Raw genomic sequence first — 23,485 nt, forward strand, 5'->3', positions numbered from 1 at the left:
CAGTATCTGTTAGTTTCTACTAGTGCTGCTACCTCTGCTGCTGCTGCTGCTACTACTACTACTACTACTGTTACTATCTGTGAAACAAGTACAGTAATGCCACTTTCAGGGCTATAAAAAGAATAGAAGAGAATGCATGTAAAGCACTCAGCACAATGCCTTGCACATAAGAGACAATAAATGTTTGTTCCATCTGAGGGAAATAGGAGGGGGAGATAGGGCTACTCAAAAAAGTAGCAGACCAAAGATGGCATGTACAATTTATTTTAAAGAAAAAGAGCAAATTATCTATTTGAGATTGTATTTCACAATTATAGAATTGACTGCAGCACCATGATTATGTGTTGGAGAGATTGCCTGCCTTTCTTAGTACTGTATGAAAAACGAATCATTGCAAGCCCACCAGCATTCCCAGGATTCTCTTGCTTATTAGCACACAGATCTTTTTTCCCCTCTCACTTGACTTCTTCCTCTATTACCTGTTTCTTGCTCTCATTTGCAAGGTAATCATCTCTTAAATAAACAAGAATTCTCCAAAGGCAGAGCAGAAACCAGGGTTAAGGGGCACAGGCCTGGTTGACACAGGGCCTTTTGTGGAGATGCTCTTCCCTAGCAGAACTGTTCCTCTCAAGGCTTTTTCCATTTGATCCTTAGATATCTACTTTCAATATTTAAATAAGGAGCCTTTCTCCCTGTCTACTTCTAGGTATCCTTAGACTTTCCAGCAAAGTACAACAGAAAAAGTATTGTATGTCTCTTCTACTCATGTCTGTACCCCTTTATTGCTTTATAATAATGTTTATCAACTTTGGTACCATTGAGATTTGGGGCTGGATAGTCCTTTGTTGTGGGGGGTTGTCCTGTGCATTGTAGGATGTTTAGCAGCATCCCTGGCCTTTACCTATTAGATGCTAGTAGTGGCCTCCAAGTCATGACAATCAGAAATGTCTCCAGATGCTACCAGATGTCCCCTGGGGGACAAAATCACCCCCGGTTGAGAACAAATGCCTTATAACATTGAACAAGTATTTGATTTCCCTGGCTGAGACATAGTTTCCTCGTATGTGTAATGCGGTTAATAATCCCTGCATACTGGATTAAAAAATGTTCTGTGTATTTTTAAATACTGTGCAAATAGGAGGTTGGGGTAAGCCTGGCAGCAGAACTTAGCTCTGGACTTTATTTCTGCTGGTATGTCAGTGCAGAGACTGAAGCTGGGAATGTCAGGTCGTGGTGATGGGACACAGGCCTCCTGCTTTGTTTGTGGACGGTACTGAGTAGAGCTGTTCTGTCCAAGTAGAGAAAGTGGATGGGTACATTTCAGGAGGTGATGTGAGCAGGACTTGGCTTGTTGATGTGTTCCTTGCCAGGCAGGCAATCCTGAAATCCTGAGGCAGCTGCAGTGGGGCAAAGTCCCTTTTTTAAAAAATATTTTATTGAATTATAGTCAGTTTACAATGTTGTGTCAATTTCTGGTGTACAGCACAATTTTTCAGTCGTACATGAATAAGGCAAAGTCCTTTTGAGAGGACGTGGCATTCCTCAGAATGACTTCAGCCTTTCTTCCAGTCCTGAGTATTTAGCACCCTGGCATGCATGGCTTTTGGCCAACTTGCCATCTCTGGTCCACTGCTTTTTTGAGTTGCCCTATCTCCCCCTCCAATTTCTCTCAGATTGAACAAATATTTACTGTCTCTTATGTGCAAGGCATTGTGCTGAGTGCTATCACATGCATTCTCTTTTATTTTTGTTATAGCCCTGAAAGTGGCATTAGCAACAATTTATAGAGTAGGTACTATTATTATACTTCTTTTTACAGAGGAGGAAACTGAGGCAAAGCAAGGTTAAATGGCTCATCCACATAGCTAGTAAGTGGTAGACCCTGGATTTGAATCTAGGCAATTTGTCTCCAGAACCTACTCTTAGGAAATAGGGTCAGAAAGATGAAATAACTTGTACTGGTTCAAGGAGCTAATAAGAGGCAAACTGGGATCACACATAATGTAGATTCCAATCTCTGCCTGTTTCCAGTGCGCCAAGCACCACACTTTTCATTCACTTCTTCTCTCTGCCTCTCCCTGGATAGGGTTACTTCTGTGCTGCCAACTTACAGCACAGCACAGGGGATCTATTAAAAGATACTTCATGATTTCAAGATGGGATGATAAAAGGAGTGATAAAAAGAGGCAAAGAGGAACTTGGAATCAGCCCACTGGAGCTCTTGTTATTCGGGACTTTGGTCTGAAAATTCATTTTTACATCTGGTTTCTAATTGAATTCTGCTACTTTTAGTAAGTACTTTTGTTTTGGATGGTAGCCTTTGGATTTAAAGGTGTAAATTTATTTTATTATCATAGATCTGGTTATGGACCTGTTATCTGTGTGTTGGGGCAGACTAGTAAGGGCTAGAACTGGAACCAGATTTATCCTTGGGGTGGGCAGGTGCTGATAGGAGAGAGGTAATTCAAGGAAGTTAAATCCTTATGGATGGTATATTAGTTTCCTAGGGTTGTCACAAAGTACTACAAACTAGTGGCTTAAAATGACAGATATTTATTCTCTCACAGTTCTGGTGGCTAGAAGGCGAAAATCAAGGTGTAGGCAGGGCCCTGCTCTCTCTGAAGGCTCTAGGGGAGAGTTCTTTGCCTCTTTCTAGCTTCTGGTGTTTGCCTGCAATCCCTGGCGTTCCTTGGATGCAGGTAGGTCATGACCGTTTGATCAGTGTAAGCAGGTCCTTACCCCAGGCTTTACTTTCTTTGGGGCCCTGGCAAGAGCAGGCTACAGTATTTGAGGTACCAGGCAAATGGTCAGTTTGCCAAGAAAGAACATGACAGGTACCCAGGATTTGAACCATGAGAGGCCTTGGTCTCAGGAATAAGGAAAAGCTCAGGCAGAAGAATGGGGCCAAGTAGGTCAGGGTCAGTCACATGGCAACTGTGACTTGCTGCCGAGTCCCAGCGAGTGGCTGAAGCATCTAAAAATCTCCCCTTCCCAGGAATAGGACTGGGGCCCAGGCAGCACCCAGCCTTCAGTGCTTGGTGGATGAGAGACAGTAAGGAGATATGAATTTGAGGCATCATAATTATAATTCAGAAACAAACTGTCAGCATCTGACATTGGCAAGTGTTAAGGTACCCTGGCGAGGTGTAAGTAAATAGGCTCTCTGGATAGTAGTGGGTGCTTTAGATAAAGGAGAATGAAAAGTTTAATAACGTTAAATGTCATTTGTAAAATGGAAGCTTTTGCCCTTCCTAGGAAACACCTTGTAGGTCAGCCTGTGTTCTCTCATCAGAGAGGCTTAGTCAGAGGTTGTGTTGTTTTGACCTCAGCACGTTTTCTTTTTAAATTAATTGTTTGACAACACTTCTTTAGAACTTTGTTTCTTTAACATAATAAAAATCTAGCATGTCATGTAGTCTTATGAGTGACTTACACCTTTCTGTTTCTCCCTTCACCTTTAAGCTAGACTGATTTCTGTGAGAATTATGTCCTAGACAGTTCACAAGATCAGAGAACCCCAAGGCTGGTGCTAGTTGATGGCTTCCCCACCTCCTTGCCTCCACCGTTCTAGCCTAGTTGGGTTATTGTTGGGTGTGTGTGTGTGTGTGTGTGCACGTGCACATGCGTGCTTGCCGTTATCTCTCTGGACCTGTGTTTCTAATCCTGGGTCTTTACTCAGGTAATTTTGTCTTTGACTAGTTTTGGAGACCCTCTGAGTTCCATCAGACTGTGTTTCTTAGTTCCCAGAGTTATCATAAACAATTGAATGTTACTGTTCATGAATTTTTTATGCCACATTATTTGCTTAGAATAAATTGCTATAAGTGAAATTGCTGGGTTAAGGATATGTGATCTTGAATGCTTTTTATACATATTTCCAGATTACGCTTGGGAAAAGTTTATGCTCTCTGATTGTATATATAAGTGCTCTTGTCCCTGAAGTCTAACACTGGATAACTTTTTTTGAAGTTTATCGTTTTGGTAGATAATAGATGGTATCATATTTTTGTTTAAATTAATTATTTTTATTGCTAGATTAGTTGAACATATTTTCATGTTTATTGAGCATTTGAAAGTTTTTATTTTAGGAATTACCTATAAACATTCTTTGCCTGTTTTCTTTTAGAATGTATGCTTTTATCCCATTTCTTTACTTATTAAACAAACATTAATTCAGCACCTTTTATATGTTAGGGCCAGACACTGTTCAAGTGAACAGCACAGACAAAACCCCTGTGACTAAAAAGCTTTATATTCTAATGTAGTGAGGCAGAAAATAAGTAAATACGTAGTATGACAAATGGGGATAAGGACCGTAAAGAAAGTTCCATGAAAGGGAGGTAGAGAATGATGGTGGGTGGGGAGGCTGTTTATAAAGGTGGTCAGGGGAGGCCTCGCTGACACTACTGGTATTTAAGTGGAGACCTGAAGAAGATGAAGGCACAAGCTCTGCTGACATTGGGGAAAGTATTATAGGTGGCGGGAACAAAGAGTACAAAGGTCCTAAGGCAGGATTGTGCTTGACATGGGACATGACCATAGTTTGGTGAGTGAGGGAGAGAATTAGGTGAGTTGAGAAGTAGCAAGGAATGGGGTGCCTGGGGTTACACACCAGGCAGGGCTCTGGAGCCAGGGTAAGGAATTTAGATTTCATTCTGAGTTAGCTGAGGAGCCATTAGAGAGTCTTGACTAGTGAAGTGATATGACCTGACCCAATGTTTTGAAAGAACATTGGTGTTGGTAAGTGGAGACTAGACTGTGAGGGGACAGTGGCGGAATGGGGAAGACCAGATAGGAGCCTCTTGCAGTGTATCAGATGAGAGACCCTAGAGGTGTGGTGGAAGTAGTGACAGGTGATTGATTCTTGGTGTATAACACAGAGCCAATAGATTTTGCTGATGGATTGGAAGTGAAATGTGAGAGAAAGAGGAGCTGAAGATGACTCCAAGTTTTCTGACCTCAGGGGCTGATAATGCAGTTGCCATTTGCGGAGAAGGGGGAAAATTGGGAAGAACAGGATTGGTGGAGATTTGTGAGAGCTTTTTATGTGATGAAGTGTATTAATCTTTTGTCATTTAGGTGGAAAGGTTTTTTTTCCCTCAGTGGGTTGTTAGTTAACTTTGTTAGTGGTGTTTTGCTGTACAGAAGTGTCAACTTTTAATTTTGTCATCTGTCACTCTCTGTAGTTTTTGGTTTTGCTGTCATGTCTAGAAATAATCACTGATGCTTCCTTTAAGTACTCTCATGGTTTTGTATTTTAACTCTTTAATCTGGGTGGGATTAATTTTGGTGTAGACTGTGAGTTGTAGTTCAGTCTTAACTTTTTTATATATAATTATTACCCTAGTATTCTTAAACAGTTTGTTCTCTGCTAAGAAAAATGATTCTATCATTTCCTCCAAATTGGGAAAAAAGGGTGTGTGACAGGTTGTGTAAAGAGTTACTCTTGTCACATATTAGTGTTTAGCAAGTCATTGGTCTTGTTTTTGGTTGATGGCTTGGTGTAATTTCTGGGCATACCAGGTTATAAACATTTGTCTCTTAAGTCTCTTCCATTCCAAAAAGAAGTACTTGCTTTAGAAGGTGGCTTTCATCAGTTCCCCTCAATGGTTGTGAATTCTACCTTATGGATGATAAGTGACCTGTTTTTAACCACAGCCTGTGTCCTGCCACCTAATACGCTTTTATGCGATCTCATCTTGTCAACTGATAATTCCTCTGGGATTGTAAACTAAAATTTGCTTCAGCAATACAAACATTGACTACAGTGTATACTTGCTGTCCATTTAATCATGCTACAGATTCCAAAGGCCTGTAACATACTCTTACATTCTCTGTGCTCTAGACTTTCTTTGATATGTGGGTAATTTAGAGGTGACAATAGTATTTAACTTACTGGACCTTCTTCTTTAAGGCAAGAAATGAATTTCTTTTGTTATTAATAACGTTTACCAAATCTTAAAGTTGGGTAAAGTCTTTAAGCTTGGAAGTAAACCTCCAGCATGTTGTTAACCTTAGAAATTTGTGTCAAGACCGACTGAACCTAAATCTCTTTAATACTTTATTTTTTGTAGAGAGGGAAATACGAGGTTCCTAAGTGGCTCTCTCCCGGTAGCGTTCTGCTTCTTCAGCAAATGCTACAGGTAATCTTTGCTTTTTATTTTTAAATAATAGAAGTCTATTGCAATTGTTTGATTTTAAGATATCTATGGTGCTACTACATTTATTTATTAGCTTAAAAAATTCCATTCATTGTATCTACTGGGCAATTTATTCTCTACTAAGTGCTTTCTTTGCAGGTACTTTTTTTTTTTAAAGACTGCCACCGTATGTCTTTGCTGATTTGGTTTTCCTTTTTCTTGAGCATTGTGTCTTTTCTCTAACCAGCTCTTACTCTACTGTTTTCTGTTTTCTGTTTTCTTGCTCCCATTCTTTGTACATTAGATATATAGTAGATGTGGAATAAATGCTTGAATGAGCTGATAATACAATTGAGTGGGCCCTGCAATCTAGTGCAGTGATTCTCAAACTTTAGCATGTAGCAGAATTGCCAAATGGTCTTATTAAAACAGATTGCTGGGTACCACCCCAAGAGTGTCTGATTCAGTAGATCTGGGGCAGGATGAAGAATCTGCATTTCTAACAAGCTCCCAGATGACGCTGATACCGCTGGTCTGGTGACCACATGTTGAAAACCACTAATTTAGTTAATGACCTCTGAGGATGAAGGACAGGAGTGCTGAAGTTGAGGTAACTACCCTACCAATCAATAGTCATGCCACCTGATCTGGTTCTGACCTAGAAAATGGGGATTCTGAGCTTGGCCTCACTGCTATACAGTGTTATGTGGATAAAATGAAGTTAATAGGAAACACTTTAAAAATATGAGTACCTTATTAGTGCAATATTTTTTCATTGTTAGGTATTCAAAATATCTTCCAGTTTTTCCATCTATTAAACCATCTCTACTTTTTATTCAAAATTTACCTCAAGCTCACCCACCTTGATTAAGTGGGGCCAGACCACCAAATCTCCATAAATGAGATTGAAAACACCTCACCCTTTCTTCTAAACTCCAAAAAACTTAATCTTTGTTGATTAATTTTACTCTCCTCACATTTGAAAATTACAAATGGAAAAGAAAGGTGTGCTTTTCAACTTGTTCTGTGTGATTGTAAGCTCATCGGAGGTAGAGATTGCATATTCAGTGTGAATGCCCTGCATTGTGGCTGCTTGAATATTAAATTGGTGAATATTTCCTGTGAATAGGTTTTCTAGCAAAAGACTATTACATCATACAATAGATTGACTGAACTTCATGAATAATGTCCATACCAATGAAGTTCATGTTTGTTAAACATTTATCTTCTAAGCCCGCGTTGGTTGCTATAGTTTTCTTGCTTCTATTCCCTTTTTAAAAGAACTTATTCCAAGGCCATTTTAAGGTCTTTGACAGCATTTTTGTGATGATAAAGTTTACATCTGTTCTGATGAATTTTGAATTCTCAGGAGGGTGTTCTGTGTTTTCTATTTGAAATGTTAATCTCTAGCTACTTCTCAATGGCCACTAGGTGGACCCAAAGAAACGGATTTCTGTGAAAAATATATTGAACCATCCCTGGATCATGCAGGATTACAACTGTCCTGTTGAGTGGCAAAGCAAGACTCCTGTAAGTAAAATGAAATCTAGTAGAATTAAAAAAAACAAAAACTTTGATCTTTTTGTGAATTCAGGACCTACAATGATGTAGTCTAAATATAAAAGAAAATACCTTTTGTAAACTTATTTGTCAGATTGGTGTTTGGGAGACTGTAACTGAATTATATATTTGCCTGTTAATCTCTAGGACAGTGGTTCCTAACCAGGCCTCACATGAGAATCACGAGGACCTTAAAAAAAGTGCCTGCACTCCATCCCAGAATAATTAATGGATATTTTAAAAAGCTCCCAAGCGTTTCTCATGTGTAGTCAGGATTGTGAATCGTGCTCTGGGAATCTTGGGCAAGTTACTTAACTTTTCCAAACCTATTTATTCATCTGTAAAAAGTAGGTTAAACCTGTTCTCTATACTTCCCAGAGTAGTTACAAAGTTAAAGCAGGTCTCAAACTTTTAAGTCTGAGGCCCCTTTTATGCTCTTTATATTATTTATTTAAAAATTGATTGATTTATTTAAAAGTAACAGCACTAAACCTATTACAGTTTATTGCAAATGAATATTTTTATGAAAAATATTTAAAACAGAAATTTAGTGGGAAGAGTAGCGTTGTTTTACATCTTTGAACATTCCTTTAAAGTCTAACTTAATACAAGACGCTTGGATTTCACCTGCTTTTGCATTGTCTGTTTTGCTGTTTGGATTGAAGCATATGGAGACAATGCAACCTCACAAAGCTACATAGGATGTATTTTAATAGCTTTTTCAGATAATTGGGTATATTCTCTGATATTCCATTAAACCTTGATAGTGGTAGTTTCTTAAAGGTTAGTTGCATGTGGAATCTGAAACCACATCAGTGAACTTTTTATACTCTATTACATTAAAGTTCCTTGGATCTTTTCTCCAGGTAACATTATGTATTGGTCATTTGGAAAATATTGATTCACTGAGTTGTGCAAAATTTCCAAATGTTAACATCTTCATATTTATATACAAAATAAAAAAATCACATCTCTTAAAATCACTATTGATCTCATCAGTAAAGTATTGGAAAGCTGTCAAACTCACGGTGGCAGTTACAAGTTTTCCAGAAATTCTAATTTCTGCTTGAAGGCCCAAATGACATTATTGGCAACAAATATAGTCAGTTGTTTTCCTTGAAGTGATAAGTTCACTTTGTTCATTTTTGAGAAAATGTGTGCCAGATATCCAAGTCTAAGTAACCATAGTTTGTCAGTGTTCGCTAAGTAAAAGTGGTGTTCCATGAAGAAATTGGCTAATTCGGCTCACAATTCAGTCACACAGGTGCTTTTCCTCCAGACAGCATCATACTTTGGCATGCAGAAGGGCTTTATGCATACTTCCCATTTTGTCACAGAGTATTAAAAGCAGGTGTACTCAATGGCCAAGATTTAATAAAATCTTTAATACTTTTTACTGGTTCATTAACAATATTCTTAATTGAAACTGGCTTTTTTTTTTTTTTTTTAGTTTGAAGTGTCAGTGCATGGCAAAGAACACAATGTCAGTACAGTTTGGTGCCACTGCATTGACTTGTACTGATCAGTAGTTTTATTCATCATTGCTTTTGTACAGTCAGTGCAAATGTTAACACCGTAAAAAATGAAAAGCAGTATTATTATGAAAGTAGTTTTGACCTTGGAGATCCTCAGGGGTCTGCAGACCACACCTGGGGAACTAGTCTAATATATATATATGAAAGAACTTTAAATAACACAAGTGCTATACAAATTTAAGCGATTATACTAATAAATATTCTTTCATTAATGTTTTAAAAAAAATTTTAACAAGTGGCAGTTTGAACTTGGTAAAAAAATGTGAGCATTACTAGCTGGTATGTATAATTTTTTTAAATTGAAGTATAGCTGAATTACAATATTGTGTTAGTTTTAGGTGTGCAGCAAAGTGATTCAGTTGTATATATACATTTTTTCAGATTATTTTCTATTATCGGTTATTATAAGATATTGAATATAGTTCCCTGTGTTACACAGTAAATTCTTGTAGCTTATCTATTTTATGTAAGGGGTATGTATACTTTGTATATTAGTGAACTGTTGTGCTTAAAAAACCACGGTAGAATTTAGCTACTTAAAGCAGTAATATTTACAATTCTGTGGATCAGCAATTTGGGCTGGCTCAGTGGGGCAGTTCTTGTGTGAGTCTTACCTGGGGTCGCTCATGTGGCTGCAGTCAATTGGTGACTCGACTGTGGCCAGATGGACTAAGCCTCACTCAAAGACTAGTTTGTGCTGCCTGTTTGTTGGCCACATTGTGTCCAGCAGGCTAGTCTAGGATTCTTCATACGGCTGCTGGACTCCAGAAAAAGCAAGAAGATGGGCAAGCCCTAATACTCAAGCAGTTTTCAAGCCTCTGCTTGCATTGTGCTTACTTACGTCTGGCCAAAGCAAGCCACGTGGCAAAGCCCAGAGCCAGTATGGAAGGTTTACCCATCAAACTTCATACAGTTCTTATCCCCTTTTCATAAATAAGGACATCAAGAAATTAAAAATAACGATTCAAGAAATAAAATGAGAAGAGTGGCATTGCTTTACATCTTTGCAAATTTCTTTGAAGTCTAGCTTAGTAGGAGACACTTGGGTACTCATCTGCTTCTGCATTCAGTCTATTTTGATATGTCGTTTTGATTATAGCATGTGAAGAAAATGTAGCCATACACAGATATGTACTCAGAAGAGCATTTTAATGCTTTAATGGAGAAGTATTTTAATAGCCTTTTCAGATAGTTGGGGATGTTTTCTTACAATCTACTAAAACTTCTACAACGGAGTAGGGTATATGCATGGATCAACAGAATAGCTTGGAGACATGCCACAATGTAGACTTGGTACAGCTGTGAGATACTTGCTTTCTGGAAGAATCACACCAATAAATATGAATACTTGGGAAAATAAGCTATCATGTTTTTAACCCCTTCTCCCTAGTCTGCCCACTGTTATGACCATGTAGCTTGATCTGAAATTCCTCCTGATTCTCCTGTGACTGTCAACCCCTAAAATTTCTTTTCTCCACATATCCTTTGACCCTCCGTGACGTCTTCAGTCTCTGAAGTTGATCAAATACAATTAGAGCTACAACTTAATTCTAACAACTTTGAACACTGAGAGCCTAGGGACGGCAGAGTAGGTGGGGGTCCGAGCAGTGCAGCAAGAGTGCCCCTGCAGCTGTGACGGCCCCTTGTGAGGTGAACGCAGGTGCTGCAGATGCCTGTTTAACCATTGGGGGTCATCATTTCTCCATGTGTGGGAGGGCCTTGCATGTCTTCTCAGCCATGATCCTTAATAGGATATGATATGCTCCTGTTTGCAGAACAGATGGCAAGATGAAGAAAGTCTCTGATTTCAACAACACAAAGATTATTTTAAATTGGGGCATAGTATAAAGTAAGATACTTAGTTTTGAGTGTTCCAAAAAATACGGTTTTCTTTACATTTTAGTATATTAATTGCTAATAATTATCGAATACTGACTATAATAGGGAAGTGTGCTATTATAGTACTATAGTATAATATAGACAGAGCCCTTAGGATAGTACCGTTAGGGACTTTATGTTTTTAACTCTTTTAACTCATTTAATCCTCATACCACCCCCCTGAAATAGATACTATTATTGTCCTCATTTGCAGACAAAGCAACTGGACACAGAGTCATGAAATTACTTGCCCAAGGTCAAACAACTAGTAAGTATAGAACCAGGATTTTAACCCAGGCAGAAAGGCTCCAGAAAATAATGGATCTGACAAGTCAGCTAATTCAGACTCAGGGCCTGTATTTGGTGTGGCTGTAGCCTTTGTGATGGGCATTGCTTGTCTGGCCTCTGCTGGAATAGCTCCTGGAGCAGATTGTGGAGAGGAGGCATTGTGGTGTGGGAGGAAAACCCTGGGCTTGGGATTAACGATGTCCGTCTCGGGCAGATCGCGTACATTTTTCTGAGTCTTCATTTTCGCACCTCTAATATGGGTATTCTAATGTCAGTCTCTTCTGTATGTTTGGATTATGTTTTGCCACTTATAGAGTGCCTTTAAATGTTACTTCATTCATCTGTCATGCCTGCCTTACGGAGCTGTTGCTGGGATCGAATGAGTTATATACAGGACAGCTGTAAGGGCTTATTGCTTTTCGAAGTACTTGCTTTTTTGCCTCAGTATTGTGTTTCATCAAGAGTGAACTACGAAAAATAATTCAGATTTACTTGGATATTTAAGGTATAGATGCTATTCTGTAACTCTGTGCATGATCTTCTATCATTTTCACACACAGAGCTCTAGTACCCAAGTATTGCATCAAATGAAAGCTACATTCAGTTCTATTTTCTGCCCTACTGAACAGGAAATGTAGTAGGCACGGATAATCCAAAATAATTGGCTAGCTTTTGGCATGCATTTTTGTACTTAATTTGACTACAGCATGTATGGCTGAGAATTTAGAGGTACTTAAAGGATTGAGCCTCTTTGGAAAACTCAACCTGAGATAAACCATATTTTTCAGACTTTGGTGTCTTGTCCCACTCTTTCCATTCTTTCCAGTTCAGGAGCCCAGCAAAGAAGATAGTGTCTCCTTCCTACCCTTCCTTCCTTTCCCCCATGCACCTTGTGGTAAAGGTACAGAACAAGAGGCCATGAGGAAAAGAAGGTTTTTATTTTTAAGAGAATAACTTAAGGTCATGTGGGAACCCTGGAAATCATTTCCTTCTTGCTTGAGCAGCGATACCAACAAGAAGATGCCCAACTGGGTGGTAAACTGTCTGGACTTTTGAGATTGAGCCCTTCCTAAAGTGGGAATCTATAGTTTTGGGAGCTGCCAAGGTCAAAGCAACACAATGAAAACCTACTAGTAGCATTTTGGACATTCATAGAACCATTCGTATGAACCTTTGTGTCTCCACATTCTCCATAGACTGTGAGGTTGAGCTTGTACCAGCCAATCATGCAGGTCATTGTCTGTACCATTCCTCTATTTTCATGATGGCTGCCTGACTTCCTCTTGAGTCCACTGTTACAAGTGTGGTGTCCAGAATAAGGGAAGGTCATGATATTGCTGTAGTTTGTGCTGGGCAAGCCTCTCTTGGCATTTTGCATTTGGTTTTGAACACCTCACCTTGAGGGTCAGTGACAACTTGAATTATGTCATCTAAAGAAAGGGCCAGAATGGTAGAGGCAACTGGAAAAGAGAAAACTTGGAGAACAAAAATTGTTGATAATAGGAATTATTCAAATTTCTGGAAGGCTCTTATACCAAAGAGGAAATAGAATTGTGACTGTTGGTAAAAATAGTTAACATTTTTTGAGGGCCTACTCTATTTAGATGATGTGCTAGGCACACGACATATGTTACATACATTGGAAGGCCGGTGCCATCTCTGTTTTACAGATGATGAAACTGAGGCTCAGAGAGGTATAGTAACATGCTCAAGGTCAAAATAATATGGTTATTTTGTGATGTAATGATGAAAAACAAGGTCTAATTCCAAAGCCTGTCAGCTGTCAGATTGTACTGATTCATAGTGGGTAGGGATCACAGGAAGACAGACCTTAGGGGACAGGAGGAAGAAGCTAACCATCCCAGCTATTCTGAAGAGGAAGACTAAGCAGAAAGTGAAACATCACTTATTGGGGCTGTTGTAAAGTGCATTTTTACATTGGAAAGATGACTTTAAAATTACATTTCTTATGATTCTCTTCCCATGTGATTTTCTGAACTCCTGTTCCAGGTCCAGGCCAGACCCTTCCTGCCTTCTCATTCTTGGGGAACCTTTTTTGGTTCTAAGAACCCATTTCTGGCCCCATCTATGATGAGGTCTCATCACGGAGGGATCAGGATACTTGAATAATTTGTGTCCTTAAGCAAAATAAAGTTTGTGTAAAGGCTGTCTCACTTCTTCTTTTTTAAAATTGTGCTTTGCTAATAATGTTGGTATAGTGATGACTGTGCCAGCATCTATGGCACCATCATGAGGGCTCCCTGGATTGGGCTAAACCCAAATATAACCTGGGGGACAATATGCTACAAGTCTGAGCCACTCTTTTACCCAGTCTGTTGTTCAGCCACTGATTTTAGGTGCCTAGGTGATTGTTCTTTGATGCAGATGCCAGTCCAGGTCTTGCAATAGGGAAGGAGAATATAGTCTCTTGGCTGCACAACAGAATTGTAACAATGGATCAGATGAGGAAGGGGCTGGGAAGGGCTGGGAAAGAGAGCTCATTGTCTTCTTGAACTGCTTATTGTCACCTGCTTATATCTTTTAAAATTGTGGAGAATCTTTATTCTTACCCAAGAGTTTGACAAACGCATGTTGTTCTTACATGTTGGTGTTTGATTTTACAAGGTAATTATGATAATTTAAAAATTTCAAAGCCATAACTATTTTGTAGTTTTTTTGTTAATAAAATTGATAAAAATTTTTTTTGTAGCTTATTCTCCTAGATGAAGATTGTGTAACGGAACTCTCTGTACATCACAGAAACAACAAGCAAACAATGGAGGATTTAATTTCATTGGTAAGAAATACAGCATTAATTTGAGAGCAGAATCTTTTGTTTCCTCATTGTTCTTTATTTTACTAGTATATTAAAAATAGTATAGCATTTGTCAGACCTATGATTTTTATCATGGGTGTAAAATATTGTACTTATTTTATATTTATGTATGATTTCCACTCAACTCATTTCTGATGTCTGCTGGATAGCCTCTTTAAAAATGAGATTGATCAAAGAGAATTATAATGGAAAAATATTAAGAAACAGAACAAATGAGTCCAGAAAATTGACAGAGCTCCAGTTTTAACTACTTTAAATTTTCTAACATGGAACTGTGATTCTGCTGTAGAAATGAGGTAAACAAACACAAAGCAGCTTTCTTCTTACCTAAAAGCCATCCTGTTAGCATCACATCACCCCCAAGCTTATGAACCAAATACCATGAAATTATTATCATGATTTCTGGTGTTGGATCATTTTAGCTCTTTCAGCTGCTTAATCTCTAGATCACACATGCGGTTTTTTCTAGAGATAGAGACACTCACAGCTGTCTCTGAGTACAATCTAACGTGATGGGCAGGGATCGCACCCAGCTTTGCTCCTGGCTCAGTACTAGGTCTTTCTTCACCTATGAATTGTATTTGTTTCTGTCTCTTTTCTAACTTAAAAGGTAAAGGCTGTAAGCAGTTTTTTTTTGTTGTTGTTTTTTGTTGTAACTAACCAAAGCTTTGCTAAGCCACAACTTTTTTTCAGTGAGGAGGAGATATAAAGGAATTCTTTAGAATGACATGAGTCTTTTGAATGACAATTCCAGACAAATGGAATATGTCTGGAAAATGGAGTGATAATTTACTTTTTCATGAAATGAAAAGGAATGGCAAGAATTGGGAATTGCTGCAAGATGTGTCAGGTCCTTAAGTCTTTTACAGTGAAAATTTGAAGTTTCTACTTAAACAAGTTAGAAAAAATTGCATGACTTTTTCTTTGGGATAATCTTTAATAAAAAACTATATTTCAGATTCAAAAAACTTCTTAAAAATTTTTATTATAGAAATTTTCAAACATCTATGAAAATTGAGAGATTAGAGTAACTGATTTTTCCATTACTCATTATCCAGTTTCGATAATTATATTAAGATTTTGGCAATTTTATCTATATCCCAACATCATCCTCCATCTGCCCTTTTAGGCAAGGGTATTTCAAAGCACTCTCATATATCATGTCATTTTATCCAGAAAAAATTTGGCATGAGAACCACAAACTTTTAAAATTTGAATCTTAAAAGTAACATGCTCAGAATTTCAAGAATCATTAAAAAAAAAGTCTAAAATAGTTATCCTTTATGTCATCTGTGTGTAGTTTTCAAACTTAAAAGTGAAATGGAAATAGGAATAGGAATTGTTTTCTTTACTTCTGATACAGAAAACAAAATAATGAAGCTTGTTGTTTTCTGAAGATCTCAGTTATTCTGCAAGCTAGACACGACCAACATCAAGAATGCGTGAGGGAAGTTACAGTTTTTCTTCTTTTGTACTCTTCTCTCATTCTTAAATGGCTGTTTATACTTAACTTCCAGTCCTCTAGATGAATAGAGTACATCTTTTCAACTTAGCTGAACATTGGAATCTCCTAGGAACTTTAATCCTAATGCCTAAATCCCACCCCAGAGGTGATAAATTCATCGGTCTGGGGTATAGCCTAAGTGTAAGAATTTTTTCATAACTTCCCCGACAATTGCAGTGTGTAGCCAGGAGTAGAGAAGTACTACTCTAGATTCTCACTATTCGAAGTGAGATCTAGGACCAGCAGTAACAGCATCACTTCATGCTTGTTAAAAATACACAATCTCTGATCCCACCTCAGACCCGCTAAAACAGAATCTGCGTCCTAATGTACTCTGAGTGATTCATACGTACATTAAAGCTTGAGAAGCGTTGGTCTAAGTCAGTAGTTCTCAACTGGGAGTGATTTTGCCCCTCAGGGGACATTTTTGGTTGTCACAGCTGGGATGTGTGTATATGCTAATGGCATCAACACATTGTGAGTAGAGGCCAGAGATGCTGCTAAATATCCCACAGTGCACAGAATAGCCCCTGGCCACAAAGAAGTATCCAGGTCAACTCTCCATAGCACTGAAGTAGAAAAATCCTGGTCTGGATAGCCTCAGAGAATTCACATTGGTCCTAGGTACTTTCCAGTTTAAAGAGCCTCAGGAAAACCAGGTTTGAGGTTAACTATGGTCTGTCATATTTTTTTCTAGTATCTTGGGAGCTCTGCCTTTACTTTTTGGGCTGGCTAGACAGGACAGAGAGAGATCAGTTTAATGCGATCCGTGCTGGGTATGGTGCTGCTGATCTCTCTGTAAAGAGAAAGAAACAATATTATTCCCAAACATTGAACTCATGGAACTACCACTTTTATATTGTATACATGGACGTTCTTAAACTGTGTTTTGTGGGCCGAAGTGAGAGTTTCACGTGTCTCATGATTTTCCGCTGTCTCATTGTGGCCCTCTTGAAATTTCCTGCAGTGGTGCTAGAGCTTCTACCCCATTGCTTTCCTTACTTTCCCCTTTCTGCTAGCTGTGAGTGGCTCTGGATTGTGAAGCAGCCAGTCCTCTAGTGGGGGAACTTCACTGAGGGTCACATGTGCACACGAGCCTGCAGACCAAGACAGGTCCTTTACCCTCACCCCTGCAGTGCAAATACCCATGTATTCCAGTGATGGAGATGTAAAGATTGAGGGCCTCGGGAGCAAGGTCAGGGGAAGGATAGGGGGCCACTCCTCAATATCTCAAACCCTCTGTTCCAGTAGTTGCTTCTCCTCAGCCCAGGTGCCTGGGCAGCTTTTTAAACATTTGGCCTGCCTGAACAATAACTAGGGATTTTAAAATGTTTTTCATTTTCTAGAAATTGAACGTTCTTTGTAACAGGTAAACCTACTGCTTTACTTTCAGGCCTTTGACTTTCAAAAGAAGGAGCTGCCTAAAAGATAAGGAAGACATTGGTTGTGTTAGACTTGTAGATTGACATCATCTGAAAAGCATAACTAATGTGTTGATTTATCTTTTATGAAAAAACACAGAACTCCCCTGTGCATCTTATCATAATAAGTAGTATGCAGTGGCTATTGCAAAAAAAGTTATAAAAAGGATGCTTTTTTGCCTAGGGAAAAAGAGAGTTTCCAGGATGATTATAAAACTCCCAGGCATGCTTAGAAGACTCCACCTAAAACTCTTAGCACTGTCCAGGTATTGCTTACAGTGCCCAGGTTATGCCATGTTTGACAAGCAAGTGGCAGCTGTTTCTGAGCCACTGCTTCTAATCATTTTATGGCATCTCTTTCTGAAAGGAAGCTATCACACATGAGACCATAGATGTGGGAGGTGCAGAAAAAACCAGTAATGTAGCTTTTGGAAAGTAGAGAGTAATTGTAACTATGTAGTTTTCACCCAATTCCCAAGTACCTTTTCCATGAAACCTTTTCTGTCCTTCCTCCCCCCAACCTTACCTGGATTAAAGGCAACATTCTATGATAACTTATCACAGTGTTATACTTCTCCCCTAGATTGATAGATCCATTATGTAAATTTCAAAGCATATACTATGACTGTGGCCACCTAAAACGTTAACTGATAAAACTTACTAGTAAAATCAGAGATGGTAGTAGACGTCTTTGGATCATGTACTTTGTGAGAGATACATAGCATAAAATATTATTCAGTATTAAAATTTAACACTTTTGCAGGGCAGAGAGTCTCATAGTCTTATTTGGAAACTTTTAGCAACATTATTTAGAAACTTTCAGTTATATATGGTGGATTGAACAGATATGTATACATCCAACACTCCTAAAACCTCACTAAAATAACAACAAAGGAATTAAAAGGCAAATAATTCACAATGAAGAGAGTAAAATAGCTGAGTGACAGCTGACCTAACATTTTGGAAAAAAGCTGAAAGCAAAGTACCTGCAGTGGGAAAAAGCAGTAAGGAAGTTGATTAGAGCCCTAGAGCTCCAGAAAAGCTCAGGAATCAGAGTTACTAGGAAGGTAACCACAGTTACTCTGAGGTCAGGAAAGTGAGCAGGGTGGAAACCAAGGAGACTGGTTGAAAGTCTATCTTAGGAGCATTTAGACTGCTAGGTCCCTTTCTCTACCTTGTGATGCATGACAGCCACCTCTCCCCCACTCTAGCAGAAGACTGGAGACATTGAACAAGAGGCATTCTTGTACCAGACACAGCTTAGGTGGGGGTGATGAACCATTCTGAAATAGATGCATGGACACACACAAGCCTCTTATTGGACAGTGAGCCACTGCCTCTAGCTCCCTTACCTCTTCAACTCAGAGAATACTGGAACCAGGATTTTATCCTAATTGCAGTGGGGGGTGGGGAAAATATTGGGAGACTCATTTTAGGGAAAAGCCAAGAGAAAAGACCTACTGTACCCATGGTTTGAGTTCATGTTCCTGTCTGTTCACCTTAGAGAGAAGCCCCCAAGGTGATGAGCAGCCCCAAACTACACACAGAGCCTTATTTAGCTAGGTAGTATGATCTTTGCTTTCAAATAGAGACAGACAGCCAACAATCACCAGAACTTTGAGGATAGCCTCTAACATGAAAGTCAGAGATCAAAATAAATGGTGTGAGAGGAGAAGGGGAAGAAAAAGTAAAGACACTCAGAAAAAACAGATAATGTAGTAAGTGGAAGAAATGGCTAAGAAATGATGATTAATATTCTCAGAGATAAGAGAAGCTATTTCTTAGGGGGGAGGGTATAGCTCAGTGGTAGAGTGCATGCTTAGCATGCTCGAGGTCATGGGTTCAATCCCCAGTACTTCTGTTAAATAAAAGTAAAAATAATAATAAATCTAATTACCCCCCAATTTTTTAATTAAAAAGAAGCTATTTCTTTTTTGAAATAGGAATAAGATGACTAAAAAGGAACATTTCAATAGATAGCTTGAATATTTAAACTGTGATCACAGAAATGAAAAGCTCAGTAGAAATGTTTGAAAAATGAAATAATGTTAAATCTTACAAAAGTAGAACCTAAAGACAGAGATGCATGGCGAGGAGAGAAGGGGTGAGAAAGTTCCAACATACACATAACAGAAGTTGCAGGAAAATAAAACAGAGAAGAAAGAGGGGAAGAAACCATCAGAGAAAGAGTATAAGAAGAAATATTCCAGAACTGAAAGATGAAAGATACGAGTTTCTAAGAATGAAGGGACTTAGCTAGGGCTTGGAAAAATGGATGAAAATAGATCCATACAAAGGCCTGTTTTAGTGAAATTTCAGAAAACTGGGAAAAAAGAGGAGATCCAAAAAGTTTCTAGAGACAAAAAACAAAAGATCATACAGAAAGGCTTGGGAATCAGAAAGACTTCAGATCAATAACTGTACTAGAATTGAGAAGACCATGGAACAATGTCTTCAAAACTGTGAAGATTATTGTCAACCTAGAATTCTGTACTCAGCCAAACCAGGATAAAGTGTGTGGATAGAATACAGTAATTTATCAGACATGAAAGATCTCAGAAAATTTACCTTCCATCCATCCACCCTCAGGAAGTTACTGGGGGATATGTTCCACCAAAACAAGGAAGTAAACCAAGAAAAAGGAATACTCAGAATCTAGGAAACTGGTGATACATTGTAGGATAGAGGCGACTGGACTATCTATCCCTAGACTGACTGTTGAGTTGCAGACTGAGAAAGAAGCCAGACCAGAGTGGAGGATGAGGAGGAGGACCAGAGGGAGACAGAGGAGGAGACAGATTAGCTGATGTCTGTGTACATATTGAGAGGAGATGAAGAGTGTTAGAGAGTGTGGAGTTAGACTAACTGCTTCTTTTTAATGTTTTTTTAACTTCAGGAAAAAGCTATAAAAGAAGGAAATGCAAGGATAGCACCCTGTGTGGCTTAGTTGCAGGGCTGATGTCCAGTCAGTATGGCCATACAGATTATTAAGATTAGAATATTTATATACTGATTGGTAAATAACTACTACTCCAAGTGCCTTCCCTGTTGCCCTGTTATCTCCCATGGGCCTCTGCTACCTCCCTCCAGTCCTGCCCCATATCCAACAATTAAAAGGTTAATAATGGCGTGGCAGGGGTCCTCTAGGACCCTCTTCAGCTCTTGGCCTCTGTTCTGATTGGTTGGTGTCAGAGTACTAATTAAATTTATTGAACATTACCTTTACGTAGTTGTGAATACTATTTATATAATCATAATTATTAAATATTGATTTAACTAAACTGATAAAATTATAGTAGGAAGATGCAGGGAAGAGACGTGTGTAGGGAAGGAAGGAGTAGAGCTGAGTTCTTATTTTCTATAGTAAGATAAGTAATTAATTTAGAAATATGGAAAAAATAGCTAAAAGTATTTCAAAGTGGTGCCTTCTGGGGAGTGGAAATTGTGTGTAGAGGGGTGTAGTATAGGGGATTGTTGTTTTTCATTATATGCCGTATAAAGCTAAACATTTTCCTAAAAATTCTGAATATCTATTACATTGAGAAAAATTTTAAATAGAACATTATTTCAAAAAACAACTTTAGTCTTCTAAACTTGATTTTCTTTTTCTCCAGTGGCAGTATGATCACCTCACAGCTACTTATCTTCTGCTCCGCGCCAAGAAGGCTCGGGGAAAACCTGTTCGTTTAAGGCTTCTTTCTTCATGTGGACAAGCCAGCACTGCTCCGGTCACAGACATCAAGGTGAATGTTAGAAACTTTGTGGGCACCTACTGCTTTTGCCATGTGCCAGCCCTCTTCGTGAGTGCACATAGACTAGGAAGGTTAACTTTGCTAGTGTCAAGGAGCCAGAGGAAAGACATTTTATGATTTAAATATTTTTGATGAGGAAAGTAGGAAATTCTGAACTGTTTAATTTTTAATGTTAACATGGCATTAAAAAAAATTCTACTTTCCACTTTTTTTCACAAAAGCAATTTCTGATTGTCATAGAATGATTTTAAGCCACAGATAAGCTAAAGGAAAATAGAATTTACCTATAAACCTATTACCTATAGATAATATAATTTATATTTTGCTGTGTCTTTCCAGTCTTTTTTTTTCAGTATGTTTATTTATATAATTAATGTACATGTAAGTGCTTTTAAAGGATACAGTATTATTGAATTTTAGATAACATTCAAATTGTTGACAGTAAGACCTTTGAATATAGAACATATTATACTTTATATAACATGAAGTATTTCAGCAAATATTTTGATACTCATTTATGTTAAGAGTTTAGGTTGGTTGTTTTCAGCAGTAGCTATAGCTCATGCCACTCAGGTTCCTTGTATGAGTTGTAACCAAATTATTTTTTTCTCTTCTGTTGTTTTTGTCTCATTTTCCTTTCCTTTCAATGAAGAAGTTTGTGGATAATTTGGTCATGAACATTCAGAATGGTAGAGAAGCTTTACATATTTGGAGGCACCCTGTCATTCCTAAGCGCTGGTATTAGCCTCTGTTTTGTGTGATTCTTTGTATCTCCATGGTTTAAAATTCTGCCTTCCAAACACTTTGCTGGATGGATGTGAAACTTCGAAATATAATCTTCCCTCCATTGATTCAGGTTGCATGGTTTTAGCACTAGGAAACTGCACTTCTGCTGTTCTCAGAGAGAAGTAGTTGGCCCTTTTCATGGAATCCAGTATAACCCAAATGATTATGTGGCTGAGGTGATTTTTTTTCTTTAGATCTCAAAACTCTGTCAAAAAATGTTAAAATGCCATCTCTTTCATGATCTTTTGTTGAATCCCCATACCCCATTCCCAGTTCCTTTAACTACACATTTAGAGCCCTCTTTTTGGCACTTGTCAATCATGTGCTGCAGGTATAGTGGGTCTTATGTCCCTGCCAGACATAACTTGTCTTCCTTCTCTCTCTAGTTGGTCTTTTGACCAAATGAAGAAGTTTGGGGATATGCTCAGCAGTGTGGCAATAACTCACCCAGTTCAGTGGGGCTTAGGGAACCCAAGTTTAGAGATGCAGCTGTAGAACTGGACAGATGTTTGGAGAGCCATATGGAGGGGCCTTGCCATGAAGCAAAATGAGAGTCCTTAGAAGCATCTGAGGCAAGGCAGAGGAGTGACTATTTAGGTTTTGGGTTTTTTTTTTTTTTTTTGTCTGTTTTTTCCTTGTTTATTTATTTAAACTATTTAGGTTTGTTTCTCACTGTAGTCTTTTTTAAAAAATAGTTTATTTATTATTGTATTATTTAATTAATTTATTTTGGTGTGGGTGGAGATTATTAGGTTTGTTTATTTTTGGAGGAGGTACTGGGGATTGAACCCAGGACCTCATGCTTGCTAAGCATACGCTCTACCACTTGAGCTGTACCCTCCCCCTCTCACTGTACCCTCCCCCTCTCACTGTAGTCTTTTAAAAAGCTTATTTCATATTAAATTATAAGAACCTCATGGAAAAGTGATTACAAGCTCTTTTTTTTGCAGCAATAAAACAGCCCTTGGGGCACAGAAGCACCAAAAAAAAAATTTGACTTCCTGTTTTCTGTATTGGATGGTGAGCTCCTTCAGTATACTCTCATTTGCCTCTGTTTCCAGGGCCTTGCCCTGTGCCTGTTATGTACCCTTTTAAAATTGAATCATGGTGGTGTTGTTTCTGAGTTCTTCTATTTTTGAATAGTCAAAGAATCTGAGTCTAGAAGATGTGACCACCAATGATGACGGTTATGTGGCTGGATTAATAGACTATGAATGGTGTGAAGACATTACATCAACAGGTGTGGCTACTCCACAAACACCACAGGTTGGTTATTTTTATTACTATTTAAAGCAGAACATTTTGTCTCAATTGTAAAAATATCTAGGCTTTAACGTGAGATCTAATTTGTACCTGCAAATTTAATGAATTTCTAAGCCACTGAAAATATTAATGGGAAATTGTTGGAATATGAATGAAAGGGAAGCCAGTTATTTTGAAGTTGAAGAAAGCCAAGATTCCATTTTGGAGTGCTTTACTGCTCTTTTTTTTCTCTTCCCTTCCCTTCCCTTCCCTTCCCTTCCCTTCCCACCCCTCCTCCTCCTATCCCTTTTCTCTCTTCTCTCCTCCATCCCCTTTGTTTTTCCTGTCCTTTTGATAATATTATCATACTTGGATTTGTTTAACTTCTGGATGTGTAGGTAATGTTTTTCTCCCACTCTCGCCAAGGGACCATACAGACTGCACTCCCTCCTCCAGCACTGAAACACAGCAGCAGCTGTGCATGTTTCTGCTTGGGGAAGCTCACTAGAGACTCAGACTCCATAGTTTTTATTGGGGACTGGT

General features: G+C 38.4%; 1 protein-coding gene across 1 annotated transcript in view; it reads left to right on the forward strand.

Annotated features, from left to right (window-relative positions):
• The window catches only part of MELK (maternal embryonic leucine zipper kinase), a 69,549-nt gene that overhangs the window by 29,424 nt on the left and 16,640 nt on the right, over positions 1–23,485 (forward strand). The window contains exons 9-13 of the mRNA XM_010952877.3: positions 6,075–6,143; positions 7,572–7,670; positions 14,112–14,198; positions 20,777–20,905; positions 22,844–22,966. Coding sequence (XP_010951179.1) covers positions 6,075–6,143; positions 7,572–7,670; positions 14,112–14,198; positions 20,777–20,905; positions 22,844–22,966 — 507 coding nt within the window. The remainder of the gene's footprint in view (positions 1–6,074; positions 6,144–7,571; positions 7,671–14,111; positions 14,199–20,776; positions 20,906–22,843; positions 22,967–23,485) is intronic.

This window comes from Camelus bactrianus, chromosome 4 (assembly GCF_048773025.1).
Source record: "Camelus bactrianus isolate YW-2024 breed Bactrian camel chromosome 4, ASM4877302v1, whole genome shotgun sequence".
Lineage (NCBI taxonomy): Eukaryota > Metazoa > Chordata > Mammalia > Artiodactyla > Camelidae > Camelus > Camelus bactrianus.